At 40.2% G+C, this 25,094-nt stretch overlaps 1 protein-coding gene across 6 annotated transcripts in view; it reads right to left on the reverse strand.

The window, feature by feature from the left end:
- Window positions 1–9,246: 9,246 nt before the first annotated feature.
- The window catches only part of GPAM (glycerol-3-phosphate acyltransferase, mitochondrial), a 30,165-nt gene continuing 14,317 nt past the window's right edge, over window positions 9,247–25,094 (reverse strand). For 4 of the 6 annotated variants that reach the window (XM_082286186.1, XM_082286187.1, XM_082286184.1 and 1 more), the window contains exons 10-22: window positions 24,533–24,632; window positions 23,586–23,798; window positions 23,097–23,210; window positions 21,097–21,182; window positions 20,056–20,171; window positions 19,223–19,293; window positions 17,827–18,091; window positions 17,180–17,322; window positions 15,777–15,854; window positions 14,881–15,021; window positions 13,942–14,131; window positions 13,774–13,832; window positions 9,247–12,611 (exon numbers count right to left, since the gene is read on the reverse strand). In XM_082286186.1, the coding sequence (XP_082142312.1) occupies window positions 12,495–12,611; window positions 13,774–13,832; window positions 13,942–14,131; window positions 14,881–15,021; window positions 15,777–15,854; window positions 17,180–17,322; window positions 17,827–18,091; window positions 19,223–19,293; window positions 20,056–20,171; window positions 21,097–21,182; window positions 23,097–23,210; window positions 23,586–23,798; window positions 24,533–24,632 (1,693 nt within the window). In that variant the 3' untranslated portion in view covers window positions 9,247–12,494. The remainder of the gene's footprint in view (window positions 12,612–13,773; window positions 13,833–13,941; window positions 14,132–14,880; window positions 15,022–15,776; window positions 15,855–17,179; window positions 17,323–17,826; window positions 18,092–19,222; window positions 19,294–20,055; window positions 20,172–21,096; window positions 21,183–23,096; window positions 23,211–23,585; window positions 23,799–24,532; window positions 24,633–25,094) is intronic. The other 2 variants (XR_014226614.1, XM_082286188.1) reach the window with 2 other exon arrangements.

The raw sequence follows: 25,094 nt of genomic DNA on the forward strand, positions 1-25,094 counted from the left end.
TCGGATACCTCTCTGAATTCATTAAATGCCAGTCTCTACTACGAGTTAAGTTTTTAAATTACCTGGAGTCCAAGCCCAAGTTCTTCATCTGGCTGTGGTAATTGATTTATCTAACACATGGTATGCAATTGGCCTGCAGTTTGCTCTCAGCTCATCTCTTTGGGTAAGCCTCTGTGATTCTGATGACTGGGAATAATCTTGAAATTCCTTCCTGAAGAAGCAGGATCCCCTACACACTGATACCACTACACTGGCAGCCCTTTAAACCACTCTGTTCTGCTGTCTAAGGAGGTTTGCACATCATGCCTGGCTTCACCGTCCTGCTCCCAGCTCCGCACTGCTCCATGGAGTTCCCTTAAGTCCTGCACTACCCCAGCATCTCCAGCCTGTTGGACCAGCCTTCTCTTCCAGCTGTTCCTGGTGTCAGCCATCAATAATATTCTAGGAGTGGGATAAAGGGTGAGGATTTTATTAGTATTTTCCCTTTGGCTTGATTCCTTTCTGAATTAATCCCTAATCTTAGATAAATTTTACCCAGGGAGACAAAGTTTTCCCACAAAGCAAGAGGAGAGACAGAAGAAGAGAAGAGGAGGAAGAGAGGTCCTCATGTAGCTCTTCATGGCCCAACATTACTTTTTTGCAAGGGTGGAAAGATATAATCCAGTTACTTCATTATTTCTCCTGCCAAAAGTTTCAAGCAGGTGTTATGTTCTTATTTACTGAACTGGTGTCATTTAATGGTGTCTGAAATTGTTAAGCAGTTTCTGAATCCTCTCTTCTGATGGATGAGGCAATTCTGTCTTTACGTAATTCAGAGGAGCCACATGAGACTTAATTAATATTTATAAAGCATTCAGGATGCTCAGTTGAAAAGGGTGATGATATAAAAGCTCTATAAAAACACTCACAATTTCTCAAATTCTCTGATGTTGCAGGTCAAATTAAAGACTTGTTTTTCCCCCTCATTTTCTAGCAGCAATTGTGTCCCCTATGGGTTGTGTGGAAACAGTCAGTGCCAGAAGCCAGTAACAGAGGGAATTTAAAAGGAGTGGATGATCTATCTATACTTGTAACGGATGGCAGGCCACGAAGCAAAACCAATGAAATGTTGTTTCCTGTGAATCCGTGTCCTGTCTCCTCTAACCACCACCTCATCAGACATCTTCCCACAGCCCTTTGACGTCTGCCACAGGCACACAGTGGGTCAGCAGAAGCTGACCCAAGGGCACCGAGGGCTGGTCAGTGTGAGCAGTTCAGCCTCCCAGCTGCTGCACCCAGAAAGGGCAACCGAGCTGAACTGCGTCGTGATGGCAGGAGAGCTTGTTAGGACATCTGCAATCACCCTGGCTTGTGCAAGTTGGTTGAAAATTGTCTGGAAAAGAAGACAGACATCCCAGCTGTCTGAAGAACCTCATTTCTTAGAATTGCAAAGCACAGCCACAAGCAGATCAGGCCGGACTGAGGCTCTTGAGGCCTCTCAATGATGTCAGGCTTCTACCTCTGCCTCACTTGCAAACAGGTCTTGGTGCCAGCAGAGAAATAAAGCACTGTTTAACTGAGGCTGGAGCAGAGTGGAAACGGTCCCATCCTGCTGCAGGGCAGTACCAAAGAGATGTGGTGGGGATCACAGTGACAACAGCAAAGGCACCGGACTGGAAAGGATGTGTTACAGCTGGCAAACACAAGCACCAGGCAGAGAAACATCACAGCCCACAGGGAAACGTGTGTTTATTTTTCAGGTCGCATCTACCACGCAGAGGAAAATTATAGAGAAAGAGAGTGTGTTCTGTGTGTTTGCATCTCCATTCAGCTGTGCTGAAAAAGGGAAACCATCAAGCCCATAGATTTGTCTAATGTAGGATGATTTAATGGCATATGGCATAATTCAGCAAGTAACCTGAAGCTATCTGCCCCCACAGCAGCCTGTGTTGACAGCCTCCAGTCCCTCAGGAAAGGCTTCCTGGGGCTCCCCAGGGCTCCTTGGGATGTGGCTGCCTGTCTCCACAGCCACCTGCTGTTGTTTGATCCAAGAGCTGCTCTCACCCCTTGTGAGGAGACAAGGGGTAGCATGAGCTGCTTCCAAGACAGAAAGGCAGAAGTTGGTTTATTTCTTATCATACAATGCCTGCAGCTGCTTCCTGCAGACATTCAAATGATCTTGTCTCTGTTCTGTATCAAGTCAAGGGATCACTGGACCAAGCTCCCCAACCACGGTGCCTCGGCAGCACACTCTGATTGAAGTGTGGGGCACATGTGGGCCCATCTTGCCTTTGCTTTCCTCCCCTGGTGCCAGCTCTAACATGTTTCTGTCCATAAGCATGCTGACAGTGACCAGCGGTGCTTTGCAGGGAGCTGAGCTGGGACTTTGGTGTACCTGAAAAATAATCCTTAGGAAAAAGGGATGGAGGGGGTGAAGGTGCAGAGTTTCATTCAGCTGTGCTCCCAGCAAAGCCTCAAGCCAGCTGCCTTGGAACAGGGGGCACAGCACTGGGGAGGAACTGAAAAGGGAAAGGGATGGGGAAAGAGCAGGATTTGTTGCGATCAACACTCTTGTCAAGACATGCATATGAGTGACCTTTCCTGGGATCACAAAGCCACCTGGACACTGGGACAAAGATGCTCAGCAGGGCCCCGGTCATCTCCCTGTCCAGCTCACACCCCGAGCTGTGCAGCAGTGAACAGCACTCTCTCCCCTACCCTGAAGGATTTCCTAAACTCAGTGGACTCCTCAGTTTTTACTGAGGACATGTTCAAATCTGCTTTGCACTAGAGGGGCCAACAGAAGGATTTTAAGTAAAAAACTTCTGTGTGCTGATGAATTAGCATGCTCACTGGTGTTTTAATGACTTCTTTCTGGGATACTTGAGGTCAAGAAGGTTATCTTCACAAGGAAAAGCCTGCAGAATATTTTAAAATTGAATTAGTGCTTGTAATGCTTTGCAGAATATTTATGAAGATGATGTGATACTGTGATAACACCTTGTACCCATACTCAGACAAAGTCCTGGAGTTGTCCTGCAGCATCATAGGAAGATTTATATCTAAAGGGGGATGTCTCGGTTTTGGAGACAAAATTTCAGGAGGAAACGCTCTGGAGTGAGTGTCTCCTCCAAAGGGAAAAGGGCCTCCCCTTTTCCTCCACCAATAAGACAAGTGGGTCACAGCAAGTGAAAGTGGGAAAAAACAAACTGTTTATTAACACCAAACAAAACAGGGTAGAACAGAAAAAAAAAACAACAAACCCTCAAATACAACAAATTCCCAAGGGGGAACAGACACACAGGCTCAGACCAGCTGGGGCCACCCTGCGAGCCTGCTGGGGCCACCCCCGCAGGCTTCCTGGACCGGCAAGGAGGGAAGGGAGGCAGTGAGGCAAGGGGAGGGAAGGGGGAAAAGAACAAGAGAAAAACCAACAGAACCTTTTCCTGCTAGCTGGAACACAAAAGAAACCCAAAGAGCAGCACAGCGCTCCCGGCGCACTCCCTGCCGAGCCCCGGAGCCCCCGAGCCCTTGGGCTGAGCCGTTCAACCGCCCCGCACTCGGTCCCGTGGCTCCGGCCCCGGGTCCATCGCAAAGGCACAGCGTCCTTGGGCATTGAGAGGATGGTTAAGGAATAAAGTGGCTTCATAACATCAGCCCAGGACAGGGGATAAGCTGAGCTGGCAGCCCTGCCAGTCGCTCTCCTTTCCACCTACCATGCAGAAGATCCAGTTCTCTGCCTTTCAAAGCTGTAAACCTGCCTCGTTGGTTTACCTGGGGCAGGGGGAGGGGGTCTGATACAGATCTTCAACCCAGAACTCTGGCCTTGCACCTGGGACACTTCCAAACTTGAGCCATGTTCTGGCCAGGTCTTGGAGCGATAGCTTAGTTTCTTAAAAATGCCTGTCTGGACCAGAGAGTGCAGCAAGAAGATGGGTGAAGAGCTTCTCTCCTGATGCACATTTTCACTTGAAGATGAGTAAACCCACATGGTCCTTCAAGGTGGTGGTGGTTGTGTCAGGTGTCAAACACTGCCTGACTCCTGCAACTATAAAAATCAATCACAGCAACATATAAAACCAACTCCAAATGAAGTGCTTCCTATGTCTAGCAAATATTGCAGCTGGCTGCCCAGGAAATGATGTTCTGTTTCTAAGGGACAGGCCGGGGACTGAGGTTTGGGAATGGTGGTGCCCAGTCCCTCAGCAGGAATCGCAGCTGTAGATGAAACTCCACCACCATCTGCTGGACACATTGGGGATGGAGCTGGGCTTGTCTGTGTTTTGCTAGGAGCAAAATGACAACACTTCTCTAAAGAAAAAAGTTTTTAAAAAAATGCTGGGAGCAAAGTCCTTAGTCCCCTGTTTTACAGTCATCAGGAATTTCTTCTGGCCATGGATGAAAGTGGCAACTACATATCTCCTTTGGAAAGTCTGGTTTTATTTAATTTGATTGTAGCTGTGATAGATCTCAGATACAATTCATACAAGTACAGCCAGAATGCTAAAGCAGGCAGACAGTCGGGGAAGAGTGTTTTCTTAGGCAATTTAAACAGAACCCCTTATGTTGTTTACACAGCAGTGAGCAGGCAGACTCCAGGTTAAGAGCTTGTGTGAGAATGAGTTGGGAGAAAGAAATCACTATACCAGGGCACACAGAGGACATTGCTGTAGTCAGAGAGCAAGAACGGGGGAACTGAAGAAAGTGAGAGACTGTATTGAAGAAGAAAATCACCCTGAGCTAGTTGGAGCAGGAGTCTCACTGTGCCAGTTATCTCCAGGAGGTCCTGCATACCCAAAATTTCCTGCACAAACCCATCTTCCAGCTTTGCTGAGTGCAGCAGGGCAGGATGCACCAGGCTATTGCAGCAGCAACCTCTCAGGCCTGCTGCATCGTTTGGATCTGATTCTTTAATAAATGAAGAAGTGAGGCTTTAATAAGAGATAAGGGAGCCTTGGACTGCCGTGCTCAGACTAATCTTTTAATGGTTGAAAATTATAGACAAGCTGCTTCAATTTCTTATCTAGCATTTTGCTTTGAATTATTAATAACCAATTTGTACTTAAGTTACTTAGTTCAGAAAATTAACTACATGTGTCACTGATTCCAACATTTTTCATTTTTACTGCCTTCTGCATTGACAAAGGGATAACTTCATATAAACCAATTAAAAGACAAAAACACACACACAACCTCCTGCCCTGGTGTGCTCTCCCAGCTCTCTGGAATATATCCAGAAATACCAGCTTCTAATACATCTACGCTTCTTTGCTTCAGACTTCTGTAAACTACAACTTGAGTTAATGATTACATTAGGATAGAATTCTCCTAATACCTAAACCAGTTTTCCTAGGCCCCTGGACAAAAAAGAAAATTTTGGGGTAAAAGGGACATATTCTGCAGTTTTGAGGGAAGAATGCAGGAGTTTTAAAGCCCAGTACCAAAAGTAATTCACATCATATCTAACTACTACAAAAATGTAAACACAAAACGTGTCTAAACTTCCTCCTCTCCTAGAAAAGGGAATATTCATTTTATTACATGCAATGATTTCTTTTGGGGGATTAAAAACCATTTTTTCAAGGATAAACTAAGGAAACTGGAGGCTATAAATGGCCAGCCAGCCAGCAAGACAAAGGGAGAGACTTGCAGGCAAAGGTGCTGAACTACAATAATTTAGTTTAACGAAGGGGAAATATCAACACAGAAAAAGGCTTTTACTGCCTTCCAACAGGTAGTAGTTTAATTTGCCTTCTCCATCTTGCAGAGACAAGAGGAAGCCTGATTTAAAAAGAGCTGAACACCATGGCTAAAATTAGGCTTCAGCTAAATTAAAAAAAACATACATTAGCATGGTCATAAGGTGAGCCCCTGAAACTTTACATAGCTATGCAAAATGTTTAACTGGGGAACAAAACCAATCCCTCAGCCTCTCCTCAGCCTTGTCCAAAGAGGGACGCCGAGTCAAAGGTGTGACACTGGTTTTACAGACAGCTACAGTGAGGAGATAACAAGCCATCCCAGGTACCAATCACACAGCAGCCCTCACACAGCACAGAGCTCTCTGAAAGAGGCTGCTTAAGTACTTTTGGGGGGATCCTGGAAACTCTTCCAACAAAAATGCATTAATAAGTAGTGCCATTGTCAATTCTGTGCCATTTATAAATGTTGTTTTCTTTGGGTAGATACAATCACTGGACACAACCTGAACTCCTGAGATAATGCAACAGTCAAGCCAGCAGTAAACCTGAAGCTCAGGAAATATCACTTGGCTTTCAGTATTTCCAGAGCAGTGCCAGAGTTAAACTGTAAACTGTTAACAGATTACAGGGTTAATTTGTAATTTATTATTGTTATCTGCCAGGAACACTCTGGAAGATGGAAATGCCAGGGGCAGGATTCCTCTCCCCTTTTCCAGTCACCAGGGATTTTACTACTGGCAAAAGTAGGAGACTCCTACACCTCTCTCTATGAAAATGCTCACACAACACAGTAAGACAATGCAGAGCCACAGTGATGTCTGATTTCTTCCCCAGTCCTCTCCTGCTCCCTGCTGGCACTCCATCTGGTTTTAGACCAGCAGAGACACTAAGCAAACATTTTTACAGAACAACCTTAATAAAGCCTTCATATATTTTACTCCTCAATGATTACAGGAACAAAAAGTATAATTCATACTACAGCTGCTCCTGATCTCAAACACTAAGAATCAGCCAGACCACCAGCCAAAGCAGCCAGACCAAGCTGTTTCTGTACAAACACATTCCTACTTTGCCCAGGAAAGATGCCCAGAAGGCAGAGCTTCACCTGTCTGTTCTGCTCACCACCACACAGCAAGGTCCAACCAACAGGGACAGGAACCCAGTGTTCCCCAGGAAAAGGAAACATTAGCCCTCTCAGGCCATCTATCTCAGCACTTCTCTTTGCTCACAGTAAAAAGATTTTAAATTATCTACCCTGTTTTTTTCCCACTGCAACTGAAGACTAAATTCACTACTTTTATCCAATCTAGGTATCCCATAGCCAAGGAATAACCCAGATCCTTCTCCACACAGGGAGCTGAGGGGAAGCCTTTTATTTTTCCCTTCCACCTTGCCCGCAGCATCCTTCAAATAGAACTCCTCAAACAGGCCATGGTGTCCCAGCTGAGACCTCATGGACTGGAAAGTTTTCTCCCATGTTTGTCATTCATGTGCAGGAGTAAGGGTATCATTATGTGACACCTGCCCTTTCCACAGCAGCAGCACCCTTCTGAGTCACATTCTGCTTGTGGTCTGCCAGTAAATTGGAGTTTTCTCCCAAGAATTGCTACACAGCTGGTTTAGTTCCTCTCCTGTGTACATCCTCTCCTGCCTGTACATCAGTTGGTCTCTCAGACGTAATACCCTGGTTGGAACTGCTTTCTTCTTTTTGCCTTCTTTCAGATCTTTCAAAAATGTGTCATTACCACTGGGGTCATGATGACCCCCACTGGACTACCTGGCCCTCCTAGATCTTGTTACCTACAAATGTGAAGTGCAAACTCTTTTCTGTTCCCCACTTTAGGCCACTAATGAAGGTACTGAACAGACAAGACTCAAACCAGACGCACAATTGCGTCCAGTTCTAATAGTAATCCTTCGACTCCAAAATTCTTTCATTCTGACTGTGGCTTGTGTTTCAACGAGAGGAAGAAAAACCACTTTATACCTGTACACAGAGCTTTCCTCAAATTACTCCCAAATGAAAACAGAAAACATCATCAGAAGTGACACGTGTCTAAAGCCATGCATGGGTTCAGTGAATCTTTGGGCCTAATTTACACAAACTGATCTCCATATCTGCATTTCCTCACCTCTCAGGGACTGTGGCTCTGGAAAACATTTGAGACCCAGACATTGCAAATACTACCAGTTTAACAACCAATATTATTACTGTGCTAGAGAACAACCTTTTCATGCAAATTACTCATTGCAATTATGCTTTGTATCTTTTACTGAAATTTTGCATGGCATAATTACATGTACATAGATTTGTATAACTAATAGTTACTCAGTAATTAAATAGCTCTTGTTTCTGTAACTGTGAATGCTTTTTGACAGATGAAAGCTGAAAGTCTTTTTGGGATTTATGGTCTCTCAGGCCTGAACTCTGGCACAACACACAGTGATGAACATTTCCTACATGTTTCTTCAGAAAAGACAGAAAGTCCCTTATTCTAAAGATAGCCTCAACTATGATAATACCTTTTGGATAATTACATTAACAGGTTGGCCAACTTACAGGAGAATAAATAAGGACAATAATTCTCACCCAGCACTGCAAAACACAAGGAACATCTATAAATAAAGACTGAAAAGAAAATGTTTCAAGCAGCAACTCAGATCAATGTGGATCTTACCTTCAAAACACAGAGCTACTGAAAACACGATGTACCATGAGAGAACAAAGCAGAGACCTCAAAGCAATGATCCTTCTAAATAAGCCTGACAAACTTTTATTATAGAAAAACTGAATTAAGCAAAAACTAGAGATAAGTGCTTTATCTGACATTTGGGATTTCAAAAGACTGAGAAATAGGAAGACATTTACAGAAATAACATATAAGGTCATCACCAACAAGAATTGGGTTTAATTCAAGATATTGACAATAATTGAATTCTAAGTTTCCTGCTTCAGCCTAGAGTTGTCAATTAATTTGAGCCTTGCTTGCATGTGAACATTGCTAGAGGCCTCTTAAAGAATCAGCTGATTATAACTTTTTTTCCTGAAGAGTGAATCAGCATCCCTCCTTCTCAATTTAGGTAATGATCATCTATGCAGGTTTTATTATATTAAAGCCCTATTCCAATTAATTCACATTTGCCAGATGCTGTCACAATTGCTGACAGGTGCTTATTGGACTCCAGGTCAGCTTGAAATCACCACAAGAAGGGAAGTCTGCAGCATCAGAGCCATCCCAGGCTCCTGAATGACACACACACACCCATGAGGAGAAAGAAACTGCAAAAGAACTTCATGTACATGGGGATGGGGAACACAGAGGAAAAATGGCACCTCCACTTTGCAACAAAACAGTGGCTCAGGAGTTGGGATGTCACCTCAACCTGCTTTTTAAGTGTCTCTGCTGCAGCACATACACTGGTAGAGATACATCTACAACAGAAGATTTTAATGCTTTAATTTCAGAAACTACCTGCAGTGGGACGAAGTTATTGAATGAATTCTCTTAGCAAGTTATTTAAAAAACCACAACAACAACAAAAATCAAAATAACACTAGAAGAGCTTGTTAAATGTCATATTAGCAAACAGTTTAATTTATTAAAATGACTCCAGTACACCTCTGTGCTTCTACAACAGACACGCATTACACATAACAGGTAAAACACAGTAACATTCTCCAGTCAGCAGTTCCAAGCTCATTAGCTCAGGAACACAAAACCAACAGTATCTTTACATCACCTCCCAGCTCAACCTTCTTCCAGGTGGTGCTAGGGGCACTTCCTTGAGGGGCAGGTAGGCAGTTGAATGCAAGTGTGTGTCTGTGGTTCCTGCTCAGAGATGGTGAGTGCAGCCCTGTGCTGCCCAGAGCAGGCACGTTTGCCCCGACACTGTCAGGGTCAGTACAAAGTCAGGACTACGGGCAGTGAGGACGTGGATCACTGCGGCCGCACGGGGAGTGCAATTCTACATTTATCATCACCCTAAAAACGGGACATCTACAGGATGTGCATGGAAAGGTTAAGTTTCTCATAGCCTCAAAGACACTGGCCCAGAAAGATTTGCACACCTGAGTATTATGCTCACAAGAATGACAAGACTCATGAAAGTCTTGATAAAGTCTTAAAATACAGTTGTGGTAATTCAGGGCCAGTCCTTCCTCCTTTACTGGTTAACTTTACTGAAATCAACTCGACCTGGAATTCTAACAGCAAAAGAAACATGAGAAGTTAATAAAATCAGAAGACACTGAAGGTGTAAATACAGTGCAAGTGTTGGTTTTAGTTTTTTTGACTGTTACAGCCTGATAATTTTACATTCTGTGCTTTAATTTCAGGGGAAAGCATAGATGTTGTGTGTCAGAACATACACACTAGCATATATACACATATATATACACACTTGCTGCAGAATGCAAAGGCTTCCAGTGGCATATGATTCATAGTACCAATCTCTCACATGCAGGTTTTTTTTTTCATACAAAACCAAAACAGTTTTAGAGGTGCCCCCTCCACCTGCATATGTAAGTATTCATTAATGTGTATTCACATGCATTATTACCCACTCATTGATTTATGTTAACCAGATTTAGATTTTTAATTTTTTTTTTAATGTAAGCCATAAATTACTTTAGTTGCAACACCTAGCCAGAACACTCCAGTGACCACAGCACTCCTGGGTTTTATGGTAACTAATGCCTCAGTTGGCAAAACATTCTTAATAAAATGACTCAAGTTTTGTTTGCTTCATATTGCTTCATTTAAAAAAAAAATTTTATGTATAATCTTTGCTGTTAGTACACTTCAGATTTACTGAAGTGCAGTAAATTATGAGAGCTCGTTATTCAGAAGCACCTAGACTTTCTTGATATTAAATGGAAGCCATCAGCAACAAACATTGTATGGAGAATTCATCAGGTGGACAAACAGTGCACATCAGTGAGTACGAGATGAAACTGTTTTCTAAACAGCTGGTAGCCTTCACGAAACAAACTATGTGTGATGTAGTCACTGTCCTGCTGAGACAGCAGGACATAAGAACACAAGTGACTCTAGGGTCAGTGTTTATTCATATTAATGTAGCTTTGGTTCAGAAATTCTTTAAGTGTTGTAGAGCACCTGGTTTAGTGACAAAACACATGCATCTCACAGTGCTAACAGTAGAATGCTAATAAACTATAAACTGCAGGTTTCAAATATTAATAGCATTTAATAAAAAAATTTACAGAAATATTTTTGTTGACAAATGTGCAGTACAAATGCAAGCTCCTTGGCCACAAACTCTAATTGTGTGCATCAGTTTTGTGCTGGCATAACAGTGCAAGTGCTGAGATTCAAGTATGCTTTTCCATGTTTGTGTTAAGCAACAGAGATTACATGATGAAGTTTGGGAGATTTTCTGCTCAAAAGGCCAGGATGTGAGAATCAAGCAAAGCAATGCAGCAAAGGAAATGCTTAATTTCCCTCATCTAGAAGGCATAAAGGAGGGAAAACACATTTCACAAGCAAACCAGCTTCACATTCCACCAAGTTATTGCTTCAGCTAAATCAGCTGTACTAAAATACAGGACTACAGGTTGCAATCTAAACTGCCCTTACATGAAGAGAAGATGAAATCTGCAGTGCAAGTTCTCCATGCAAAAGGATCAAATTGCAACATCAGAGTCCTGTTTCCTAGGGCAGAAATTATTTGTCATTCAGTTTTGCCTATGAATTAGTTTTTTTTGTCAGTTAGATCACAGTCAAAAGTACATTGTTTCTATTTCTGTGTTTCTAGAGGTACTACTTCATGCCAATTAGGTCTGCTCAACAACAGAATACAATATGAACACTTGTTTCCAAAGAACTATGAAGCTGAACTGACGAAGTTATTGCTGAAATTTTTAGGGCCAAAATTAAAACCTATTTCGCCAAATCAAGCCTTTACTCCACTTAAAAAAAATCTGACATCCTATTAATTAAAAAAACAAAAGAAAACACTCCCCCCCCCGAACTTAATAGGTATTCTTTTTTCAATTAAATAATAATCTACGATTTTACAAGATATTCACATTCAGGCAACTGTCACCTGACTTTCATCTGGCTGAATGACAGATGCCATAATAAAAACAAGAACACTACTCTCACATTCTTCCTGACAGCAGTGATTAGTGCAATTTACCACTGCACTACACAGTTTTAATAGTGCAAGGTGTGCCTGCTGACATTTCTCACAATCACCTGCTACATGATCGTTATCCTCAGATGTCTGTACCTGTAAATTTCATTAGAATTTTGGCATTTATGTTAATATTTATGAAAAACTATGGCTTTATCCATGAAGTATATCGCCTGCCTAAGCAAAATTCTTAAACCATTTATTTAAAACAATAAAACTGAACTGGAATGAAAGTTACTTGGTTAAGCCATAAACTGTGTTGCCACTAAACTCAAGATCTCAGGGTTAGCTACAGAACACCAATTTGCGTATTTGTGCATCTGTTACAGTCTTTAAAAGTTCATTTAAAATGTAACACTGATAAAAGTCACTCTTTTTTTACATCTAATTCTAATAATTTATCCTTTTTTTGCAACATGTTTAATTACTGGTATCCAAAGTGTCATCTGAGTATCACTGTATTACAACAAGACTGGGACTGTAAGAAACCCATAAATGCACACGTAAGAAGGCACTTGTCTTCCAGTAGTTCAAGTCAGAGAAGGCCTTACCCAGACAGTGGCACCTTACACTTTGAAGGATTTGCTAATGTCCCCAGGCTTTGCCACAGTCTCAAAAGCTGTCCTTGTGTCCCTGGACAAAGGTGCAATGTGTGGTCTATAATACCATGAAGCTCATGACGAATTCCAGTAGTTTCTGCCTATTGCGCTGAGGTAGGAATGTAGTGCTGAGTTCCAAAATGATGTCTTTCCTTTGCTTAGTCTGCTTGAAAACCTAAAGCACAACATGAACACATGTAAGCATCAGCACGGTACAGGGATCTCCTTTCTTCTGAGATTAAAATGTTACAGTCTATACTAAGTTTTCCCTCATTTACAAGATTTTTTCTTTTCATTTCTTGAAGGCTTAGATGGCAATGCCTTTAGGTGTTATTAGAATTCACTCAGTGTTGAAGCCGTTCAAGTGTTATGGAAGAAAAGAAATTGAGAAATAAGTACAGTGCGTGATAAACAGCCAAAACTCAACAGTGAAGGATAAAACAAGCAATCAAAGGCACTTACAAAAGTGTAAGCACTTTAAAAAAAAGAACTCATATGCTATGCTAAAATAGGTGCTCAGCAGACATTATCTAGTTCTACTTTTCATGCCAGTTTATCCTGCTGTTGGAAAATGATGGCTTCAAAATGTGCTTTCCTCACAGCTATTAAGAGTCTACAGGAAGATAACTTTACTAGGCCAACTATTTTGGATTATTAAATATATCAGAATTTAAAGGCAAAGACTTCAAAACCCATATCTAGCAACATTTTGCCTAAATGTCAAAACTTTCAAAATTATAATGCTGTATCTTATCTGGCATTCAGGAAGCCATGCCATTCTGATGAAAGAAAAACACTTCACTTGCAACATCTACATGGGTGATTTAAAATACTGGTGATAAAGTACAAAATTGAGTGTTTATCTTAAAGAACACCTGCATCCTCATGGTGAGCACTGAAGGTGTATAAGGATGGTTCTTCTGGAGCATCAGTCACTGCTAAGCCAAAATTCAGTAACCAATGCTTTTTTAAAGATTTAAGTAGACTTCAAAATTAAATTTAGCTGTTACTGAGCACAGAACATGCTCTCAGTCTTTCAATATTGTCCAATAGAGACATGGAGTAAAACAGAGGAACTTCACTTGCTGTGAATAAAAATGTCTAGTCACCCAGCTATCCAGACAGGCCTTCCCAGGGGCAAGAAGTGCCCTGTTCTACAGCTTGTGCTCTCTTTTACAGCCCTCAGCCTGAAGGAAACCAAAATGCTCCAAACCCACAATACATTTCTGCAGATACATTCACTGATTTTAAACTGACACTTTCATTGAAATGTCCAAATTGTGCTCATTATTGAAACGAAACTTAACAGTCACCAGATTTGAGCAGCAAACACTTACTCCAATTTCCTTGAAGACTTTCACTGCATTTTTCACGTGACTGTAGGTAGCACTCTCAGCTGCAAGAAAGAAAGCCCAGAGATAAACAAACTGCAGTTCAATTGGGGCTACCGTGTGGTAAAAAGAACAGAATGAATCAAACCCAGTTCCAAAACCAGTTCAACATACCATACACAGCAACATTCCTCTCTGTCCTGCTTATTAAGTGCCTGTGTAGCTTCTGAATATATTCAGATTCTAAAACAGGACCACTAAAATTGTGCACAAAGATGACAGCAGAGCTGTATGCCTCCAGTAAAGGTCCCAGTAACCTCTGCAGGAAAGTGATGTACTGCTGGTGCTCTTGAGACTGGCTAACCTAAGAAAAGGCAACAAAAAGTTCAGTGACAGAGACCAGTGGAAACCAGAAACGACCTGCAAGGCAGAACATGGCAAAACAGCATCCAAAAGAAAAACAAAAGCTCAAAAACTTGCACCAAAACAAGTGTGGTGGCACAGCACAATATGAGAGCATAGCAAGAAAAGAGGTTTATCATGAGGGACAAAACAGGCACTGAACTTCACAGACCAATGCTATTTTTTCCTCCTCCATGGTATTATACTATTTTTCCAAAATAAAATTAAAGACATCATGCTGTTCTGCAGCCAACAGAAGGGCTGCCCTACATTCACAGAGTTGGACAGAAGTTTTCAGGTGTTAACAAGTATCCTAAAGAGTGTTTGTGTCAGCTCTGAGAAAACTAGTAAAGTATCTAAAATCAACATAAGCAACCTATGAAGTGAAATATAGGCTGAATATAAATACCAGTCAGATGTGCCCCTTTTAGAGTGCATATTAAGAATAAAACCAAGATACTTGAGTCTTTATCAGTTTTCAGGACTCTAACCATTGCTCTTCCCTGTAAAGATTATTTGATGTTTCTTCAGCTGTTTTCCTCATGGGAAGCAGACAAAGGTATTTTATGGACTGTACAAAAAACCTACAAACTAAGATTGCAAATCAAGAAAAAAACCCCAAATAAAGAAAAATATCAGTACCTGTCCTGAAAAAGCAATTTGTATCTCTCAGAAGAGGGTTTAACATTATTAGCCTAAGGAAAATATTACCTTCAGGTAGCAATCTCTCTGTTCCTCTCCAAAATCACTGTCTTCATCTTCCTCGTCACTTCTCCAAGATAACGGCTCAGGGAGTTTTTTATTCCACTGATGTTCTGTAAGACTGGGGCTAACATCCTCCTGATCATCCTGCTTAAATTTCAAAGACAAGGTGGTAAATAGGTACAACTTCAAATCCAGGCAAGCAATAGGTTTATTTTATAATCTCATCTGACTTATCAATGCATTTATTAACCAGTATTTAATGGAAGCAGGTGAGACTCAATTATAGGAAGCATTGAGAAACGGAGAGAAAAGAGACATTTGGTGAAAAACACTTTTTTCCTTGCTTCCTCCTGGGTGCCAAAGTTTGTTTAGCATGCACAAAAAGAAGTTTATGAAGCAAAGATATGCTGAATCAGCTGCCTCTGCTCCTAAGGTCTTCTTTGCACTGTGCACCTCTGGCAAACTGCACCACACAGTGACTCCCCTGCAGCCCCAAAACTGCAATTTGGGGAGTTTTACAGTAATTCTGAGATCAATGCAAAGGAATTAAAGAATGACAAAAGGTCTGGACTCCTGACTCCTGTATAGCAGAAAGTAAAAATCCATGTAGCTATGCTGCATTTGAAAGGGCTCCAAACATAAAATAAATCCCAAGTTTCAAGACAATACAAAAATACTTGTCTTCCTAAGTAGCCTTACTGGTAAAATGAAATTATACAGAGAGTCATGAAGCATCACAGGCTGACTGCACCCTATGCATAGAAGAATGAAGCAGTCTCAGTCCTGGGCACGTTGTTACAAGCTTTCAGTAACAATGTATATTTAGAACAAGTCTCACAACTAAGGAGCATGAACTACCCGTAGTACAGTACAGAACTCCTACAGCATCTCTGCCATTTTACCTCGGCCACCAGAAGAATGCCATACTGGATCAGCCTTTCCACAGATTCATGGCAAACTTGGTAGATCACCTGGCAAGGCTGCACAACATAAAAGGAATGCAATGAAAAAATCACATCCATTACACCCATTATGGCAATATCATTCCCTGTTCAGTAGGAGCCTTTTAGATATAGCAGTATTATTCCTTTTATGCAAGTTGTTAAACTTTTATCAGCATAATCCCAATGCACCACTCTTGTGTTTACCCTGGCAGACATTAAAAAAAATTATAGTGAAATAGGATATTTAAAACATGTCCAAGATTTTTCCAAAATGCATTACCACTGGTACAAAGCCACATTAAATATTCTCCCCTTTTAACAGCCTCTAACCAAATTTTAGTTTGTTAACAATTCTGGAATAAAATCATCATAAAATTAAAATTTTTGAAACTCATAACAGCAACCTATTTGGAATTTAAAGGAAACTACACTTTCAAGAAATTCTCTTACGTGTTTTGAAACTGAATAAACAAAACCAACCTCTTTTACATTATTCATTACTATCCACGAAATATTTTCTTAGTTAAAAAATAATAATCTATTACTAACTCTGAAAACAGAAGGATAATAGTACTAAAGAACTCCACTATATGAGCTAACATTACTGCCCAGACAAAAATATTAAATTTGGTTTATGCATCCATAAAAATGCACCAGCCAAATTTAAAAACTAATTCAAGAATCTCTAGAACTTTAATTAACTTCTACACATAAGAGAAAAGAACATCCAGCACTTAACATTGAAAGTATGCAGTGTCTGAAAAATAAGGTAACAGCTCTTGTCAGTGTTTTGTAACACAACAAAAACTGAAGTCAAGCCATGTTTAAAATTGCTACTAAGTACTAGGTGTGGCACAATGAGTACTGCACTCCTATGCAAATAAGGGATATTTTAGAATATGGAGCCTTGCTTCCCAACATAATTTCAATCATCTGTGCATACTCATAGTAGCTGGGTACTCACGAAGACTTTTGCTTCTTTAAGTTAAAAAAACCCATAAAATAAATAGTTTGGGCAGAATGCAAATACAGCTGTGATAATCCAATTACTCGAGTGACACAAAATATGTTAGAGAAGCTGTTCTCTCAGCTTCCCACAACTCGAGGTGGGCTTCTTAATGCTGCCTTTCTCAGGAAAGGCCTAAAGCACAGCAGAAATATTCCAGCCCCAGCCCAGCACTGCCCACTTCAGCAGCTGCAGGAGCAGCAGGGGGCACTCAGTGTGTGATACCCATTGGTACCCACCACCCTCAGACTGCACTGACAGTGAACAGATCAGAGCTGGGACACTTGCAGAAAGCGTCCTGTAATTTTTAAGGAACAAGCAGGAAAAAAACTGGGCAATTAATGCAATTACTTACCAAAGATACAGTGAATTCATTAGAAAGCAAGTAGCACAAGCTGGCAGCTTTTCGGACCAGGTGTTCTTGACTGATCAAACTGGGAGAAGCAGCACTGGTACCATTTCTGTACCTCCTGCTCTGAATCGCGTGAAGGCTGCAGGCTGGAGCAGGAACAAACACAGGCAAAGTTTAATTTTCCAAAGAGCTTTATGGCAAAGGAAACTTCAAACTTCTGGTTTGTCTATTTCTGAGGGCTAAAAGCAGTCAAATATTACACATGCCATTCAAGAATAAAGACAGAATTCACCACTATTTTGTGTCCAGTAATGTCAGATCAAAACAAAATCTCATTAAAATACTGCTCATCAAAGCACAGGTTTTGCTATGTTGGCACAGACCTCCGATAGTGTTTTGCCTATGGCAGTGACCAGTACACAAATACTTCCAAGAAAGATAAAGGATAAGGGGAAAAAAGAATGGAAACATTCCACAAACAAAACATAAGTTTGCTTTAAAATTGTTTGTTAAGGTAAACATGGGCTGAAACAGGAAGTGAAAAAATATATTAAAGTAAATAACACAAGAAGCTGATGAGGTTTTCTGTGCAGATACTTTGACTTCAAGGGTTACAAGAAAGTCTTTCCTTGATATACCCCAAAACATACCAATAACAGCCTCTTTAATGAATACATGAAGTATTCCATTGCTGTAGAAGTTGAGTTCAAAGACAGCAGGTATTGTGATGCTGGGAGTGATGAAGAACTCATTGTTTCTGCTCGTGTTTGTGATATTTACACAGTTCCCCAACAAGTGGATGGCATGCATGACAACATCATCCGAGTTCCCTGAAAATCCCAAGTCAAAGTCACGGGCTAGGACCTCCTCCTTCATGGAGAAGAAATCTTCTACCAGCCTGGAAAGATCAGTTCCCTAGAAATAAACACAGAACCACAAAGTTAAACAATTTTTCTGCATAGGAGACTACCAGTAAACTACATAATCAGGTATATATCAAACACAATACACTAACTATCAACAACCCCAAGCACAATAGTCATAGCAGAAAAACTGATTTTCACTGAGGTTTTGATGAGTAGTTCCACATGTTTTGACTTACATGCAATTATATTTTACAGCCATGCAACTATTTGGGGATGCAAGATTTTTGTTTGCTTCTTGGTTTATTTCACAGCCTGCAGAGACTTGAATACCTCAAGGCCATGCCAGAGGTACCATATTTCTGTTACCTATGCTATAAAGTGAATGATCAATTAGATGGGAACATTGCACTTAACAGAACTGAACAATTGGTGTGGAACATGAGGAAAAGCCTTTCCTCAGGAACCTCCTTTTCTTGTTTTCTGTCAAGATGGATTCAGATCACATTGTAAAATGCTTCTTTGATTCCACTATTTTAGGAAATTGGAAAGACTGGACTGAAGAGAACGGTGACACTTCCTCCACAAGCAGGATTATACAACTGACGAATATTTTTCCATTTATTCTCAACTTACATGCAATAAAAGCTTCAGATTAGAAGGAGAAGGAATTTTAGAAAAAATGCAAAACAAACTTGTAGGAGAAAAAAATTTCTTCCAAGTCTCATGCACAAGACTTCAGGTAAACATTAGTATCATTCTGCCATTGTGATAAAATATTTTAGTACTGAGGAACAGCAAAATCAATTTGGAAATTAATGGAACAGTTTCTAGAGTATTCAATAGTGAATGTGTTTTGAGATCTAAAAAACAATCCTAACACAATAAATGAAACCCATGTAATCTTTTAGAAAGGCATAACATTTTGAATTACAAAGATCTATTTCCACATAAGCATTTATTATCATCCCATCAATATCAATGCTTGTGTTCAAGCACCCACTGCTAACTAAAATATCAGCACTCAGACTACCTCAAATCCACTTTAATTTAAAATTAAATTAAATTTTAATCTTTCTTCTTTTATCAGTATAATACAATAGTAAAATCCATACTGTTTTTTTTTAATAAGTTATCAAGGCCAAAGCAATGTTTGGCTATTTAAACAGCACAGAAGCCTTACCTCCCTGTGTCTGTACAGCAACAAACAGGCAACAATGTGGGTAGACATCACAGCACAGGACTTGTTAGCAGCTAGAGGTGAACAAGATAAACTTGTTAAGGCCCTGAGACACTCAGAACAGCATTACAAATGAAAGAGCACCCACTATTTAAAAAATAATAATAGTGATGTGGGCACGGAACTGAACCCACCAAATGAAATACAGTGTATCATGTCTATCAAGAAACAATATTAAAGTAATCAGATTAAATTCAGTAAGAAGGCCAAATAAAGCTTAAATACTTACTTTCTGTGTATCTCTTGTACCACAAGCTACAGAGCTACTGACTGAAGCATGTATCACATAACCTATAAAACCTGGCAACACTGGTCCATGCAGCTAGACAAGTTCATGTATGACCTTAAATAAAGCCATTAAGACACTCCAATAACTACTTGCATGAAGAGGTAAGAAACGAGTGAGTGTATCAATATGACAATCAGGCACTTCAGAGTACATAAAGTTTAGTGCACTAGTCCAACAAACAGAACAAAAATCTTCTACTTGATCAGAAAAAGTTTATTAAACTTTGAAGAGGAAGGAGAAAGACAAAGGATGGAGAATTGTCAAGATCATGCAAGTCATTAAATGACCACCTGAATGGAGACAATTAGGAAGTATGACATTACCATGCAGACAATTCATGCAGTCAGCAACACAAAACAGGCAGCTGATAGCAACCTGGAAGGTGTCCCTGCCCATGCCAGGGCGGTTGAAACAAGATGATCTTTAAGGTCCCTTCCTATCCACACCACTCTATGATTCTGTGGTAGTGATACCCTTCAACACTTACTGAACAAAATGTGCTCAGCCAAGTTGGATATCAGCTCTCTTCTGAAGGGTTCACTGGTGATATCCCTGGAGTTGGGCAGCGAGGCCTCTGCACCTTCATCCACAGTATCGTTGGGTCTGAATACAGAATAAAAATTGACATGATGACATTTAGATTTTTATCAAAATGTAAAATAATCTAAGTTGATTTTTTATATATACTAAGTGGACCACAGGACAAAATACCATTATAGTCTGGTAAGGGCAGAAAAATGTTATCAAGGAAAAAGCTCTACCGACTTTTCCAGATTATTTCTTCGCACTAAACAACAATCCATAGTAAGACTACCATAAGAAAAATTGCAACCATTTTCTATGGCTACTCACAACTTTGCTGCAATACCAACTGCTTGCTTTCCTTCAACAAATATGAACAGTAGAACAAGCAAATCTACCTACAAGACAGAGCCCAGTCTCTCTACAAAGTAGAAATGGTCTTTTGTATGGACTTAGAACTTTCTAAAGGTACAGGACTGACTTTGTCTCTACCAGGACCACACAGGTTTGTGTAAGTCCTGAAAAGACAACTAAAATGTGTATCTATATAACAAATGCAGATCTAACCCTTGAGCAGTTTTTCAGTTCTGAGTGACAGTCACCTCCTTGAAAACAAGGAGTACTCACTCCCAGGTCCTATTTGCTTTGGAATTATTCCAAAAATCTTGTGAAATGTTTGTAAGGTTTAAAAAAATCCTTCATTTACAGTAAGCATGTAATTTTTTCCCTGAGTTACTCCATAAAATTTATAAACAAACCAACAGATGTCACTAAAATTTAAAAAAAAATTTTAAAAGTCTCCTTGAATTTATTTAAACAGAGCTCATCAGGAAGAATGTAACTCTTACAATAAATTGCATAGTTGTAATTGCCTAAGTTTTGCACTTTTCTATAAACAATTAGATTATCCATGGGCAGTTCAAGCTCTGCTTGGAATGTAATGCAGAACACTAAAAAGATAAACAACCTGTCCTGCCTTTCAACAACATCCAAAAAAAATCTCTACCTTGAGGGAAGTATAGCTGGTAACAAAGCTTGTTCCAAAGAAAGAGGAGCAGGCACAGGTTTTTGGCTTTGGCTGTTTACATATTCCTGTTAAAAAAAAAGACTTGTTATTTTTTGTACATTTTCCACCCTATTCTTGCATTCAATTGATAATGCTATTACAGAAAAAAAGGCAATTACTCAAAAATGAAACCATGACCAAAAATAGCTCACAGCAAAAAAGCAGTAATAAGGTCAGAGATATTAAAAGTTTTCAACAGCTTATTCACTTTTGACTTTATGTTATGCACAAAGCAGACTTCCCACAGCAAGGAATCCGTACTTCATGAAAAAACTTGCAATGAAAACAACACATAACCCCTGTCAGCACCCTGCTGTGAACAACTCCTTTGAGAGGAGCTGCTCCGGGATTAAATTAATGAGAACTTCCTCATTAACATGAGTGAGAGCAAAGCCTAGCACCCATTCAAAACCAACGTGGAGACTGTAATTACTGCTTGCAAATGCCAGGATAGAGAACTTCTCCAGGGGTAAACACGAGTGTACAAAACTCCAGTTCCAAGACACAGACTAAAGCCCCCAGGAAGCAGGCAGGGTACTGCATGCTTGGAATTCCTGAATCCCAAATTTCTCTAAAGCCAAACTCCTTATGGGTTAAAATTTACATTATTCTGTTTTCAGGACACTGTGTTCCCTCAGTTTTTGTAAAGAATGGGAAACTAAAGAGCCACTTAACCTGCTGGTCAGGAAAACAGTTCCCTCCCAGAAAAGCTGCTTAAAAGACTTTCACAGCCTCTTTCACACACTCTTCTGCTTCCAAGCCTGTGCTCATAGAACTGCAGACAAATTAACCCCCAAAGCTCATTTGCTTTAGAAAAACCTGCAGTGACACAACTAAAGTTACACTTGTGCAAATCTGAACTAAGGCACACTAATGATTTATGTAATTTATCACCATTCTAGAGCACAATAAGGAACACAGGTACAAATGAGATCTGCCAGAGGCTGCTGGGAAGGTATAGAGTGATTAGCATTTCACTAGATTCAGAGGGCAGATAACCTTCTTTTCCTTACACCGATCCAAGAAGAGTTGTTAACTCCCAAGAAGAGCCCAAGCCTTCTCCTTTGGAAGTGAATTAGTATCTTTCCCTACTACACTAATTATAATGCAGTGCAGCTGGTCACAATTTCATGCTGTGGTAACCAAACCCTACAAAGCTCTCTAACCTACTGCTTTTTCTGAGAGAAGTAGGGCAGAAAGAAGAACACCTAATTAATTTGAATAATGTTCTAGTAAATTGCTGTTACAGTGCTTAATCTTATTAAAGTTACACTAAAAATAAGGTATACTGTGGCAGAATACAGATTAGTGAAATCTGTACCAGCAGATTCTGCAAAGACATCGGAGAAAATTTAAAGTGAATGCAGATACTGCCACATGACCCCATTCTCTGAGAAGCTACAGAACAGTATATGCTGAAGTAGTGTAGGTAATAGCTGTGAACTAATAATGAATGATGACTTTCAAAGAATATACAGATTTTTATGATATACTGCCCATGACACTTTTATAGCTACTAATTTTCTTAGCAATTTTAAAAATCCAGCGAGATAAATGCCCTTCCTCAACCATAGCGTATGTCATTAAATTACTTAAACTGGAAAACAGTATTCAGCTTCCTTCAAATGTCTCTACAACATAAAGAATTAATACAAGGTATAAAGATCATTTTAAAGATTGCTTGTTAAACAAAGAACGCCACAAGTAAGAATACTCAGACCATTTCAAAACTAATATATCAACTCTGAGACTATTTCAGCTGAGTCCAAAGACTCACACATTCATCAAAAACAGGGATACTTTTGTCCCGCCAGAATGGACGGCAGCAGATAACGCTAGTGATCATAACCCACAAAGAGAAAATCGAAATAAATGTGTCCCACTACTGAAACACCAAAAATATCAAACTTTCAAAAAGACCTTCAAGATACCAAACTTACTTTTAAGGAAAATGGTTGTGCAAAATCTACTCTGACACACCCATAATTCTTCCGCAGCATTCTGAAGACTCCTCTAGCTATACTCCAAAGACTTTCATTCTTCTTAGGGTTGCCCTAGAAAATATAGGTGGTTGTTTTGCTTTTTTTCCACTTTGCAATTAAAAGGTTAGGTTTAAAATTAAAATGCACGCAACAGCAGACAAAGCAAGGCCAAAGCTTTTGACACACCTTGTAACTTCAAGTACATCTAGAGAACTATTTTTCTCCATAGATATCCCCTTGAACATATTACTTGTCATGAATTTGCATTTAGAAGTGTGTCACCTGTACCTCAGCACTCCCTGTCAGAGAGGTTTTGTGATTCATGCCTCAACACTAACCCCAGGTCCATGGGACAGAGGACCAGCATAACATTTAACTATGTAACACATTTTCCTGCACATAAGCAGAAAATCCCCCAGGCAAAACAAGTCATTTGATTGCTCTTACCAGCTGTTCACTGTTATAGTGACCTTCAATTATGCGATCATAGGAGATTCCCACAGGTATAATCAGGACATCAGGAGTAGCATTTGAGAAGAGAGCATCCACCACCACGGACAGAAGACCTGCTCTAGCTCCAGATGTCTTTCCACTTCGAGACCGTGTGCCTTCCAAGAATATTTCTAGAAACTGCTGCTGTCTCAACAATTCTTCTATGTGCTGAATACAAAAAGATTGGAAAAGAAAAAAAAAAGTTTAAATTAAGTCTAATTATATTGGCATTTATATATATATAATGACATATAATTATATTTCAAATATATTGTCAGTAACCTTTCCTTTCAAAAGCATTGGAAGATCACGACTTGGCGTGAATACTTGTGGGAAAAAACCCCAGTAATCAATTAACACCTAACACAAACCCAGACCTATCTGCAACTGAATTTGCATCAATATACAAGTAGTATCATGACATTTGTTCAAAAAGCATCTCTAACAACAGTTGATGCAGTTGATTTGCATTCATCTCTCCTTCTGGTTCCCCAGAACACCCCATCTTCCAAGATGTAAATACAGCTACTACACTGAACGGCACAAAAGATTACATCAACCCATCATGAACAGAGACTTCCACTGTGTTAACTGAATCAGGGTAGAGATGCCTCACAACAAAAGATATCAGAGAAACAAGCATAAGTTAACTCAGAGAGTATTAACTCCACATACTTTAATAAGGATTATACAAGGTGGAAATCTGCTCATCCTCAAAGGGGCTGAGCATGCAATTTTCTTTATACTATAAATTCAAAACTTCATACTAAAACAAATCCCCTTTTTGCATCATGAAACTTCATACGAATTTAAAGCAATAAATACAGAGTGATAGAACTCACTTTCCCACTTGCCACCCAAGTGAAACACTACTGACAGAAAGAAAGACAAGAAATACACACCACGTAGAGCAAAGCTCTGTACAGGAAATCCTTACGACCATCAGGATTCTGATCCAGCTTCCGTCGAATGAAAAATCCTCCCAGCTTGCGGATCAATGTGCTACACACCAAAGAAGGATTATACTCACTGATTTCAGTTTGCAGAAAACTACTACACATTCACAAAAAATTCCTTGCACACAACAAGGATTCAAATAACTGCAATTCTTAAAGACTAAACTGTATTACACTACTTGCACATGATGGAACTACACAAATATTTCTCTGTTTCACTTATGAACAGGCTTCTTTACCCTGTCTTGCTCCATTTCACTGCCTTGACAGACCACTGACCAGGCGATTCTTGCACACTGAGATGCTGGTGACCCATGTAAGAGTTAACCTGAGCTGGCCCCAATCTGTGCACAGACAGCATGGCCTCCATGCCCATCATGTGCTGCACACTCCCCTCAGCTGCAGCATCAGCTCAGCCAGCTAATTTTAACAGAGCAATCTGCAGGCAGCTCCCACTTGGCACCAGCAATTACACCACCTGCATGGTCCTGCATTTATCTCACAGTGT

This window comes from Coloeus monedula, assembly GCF_965178545.1.
Source record: "Coloeus monedula genome assembly, chromosome: 8".
NCBI classification, from domain to species: Eukaryota; Metazoa; Chordata; class Aves; order Passeriformes; family Corvidae; genus Coloeus; species Coloeus monedula.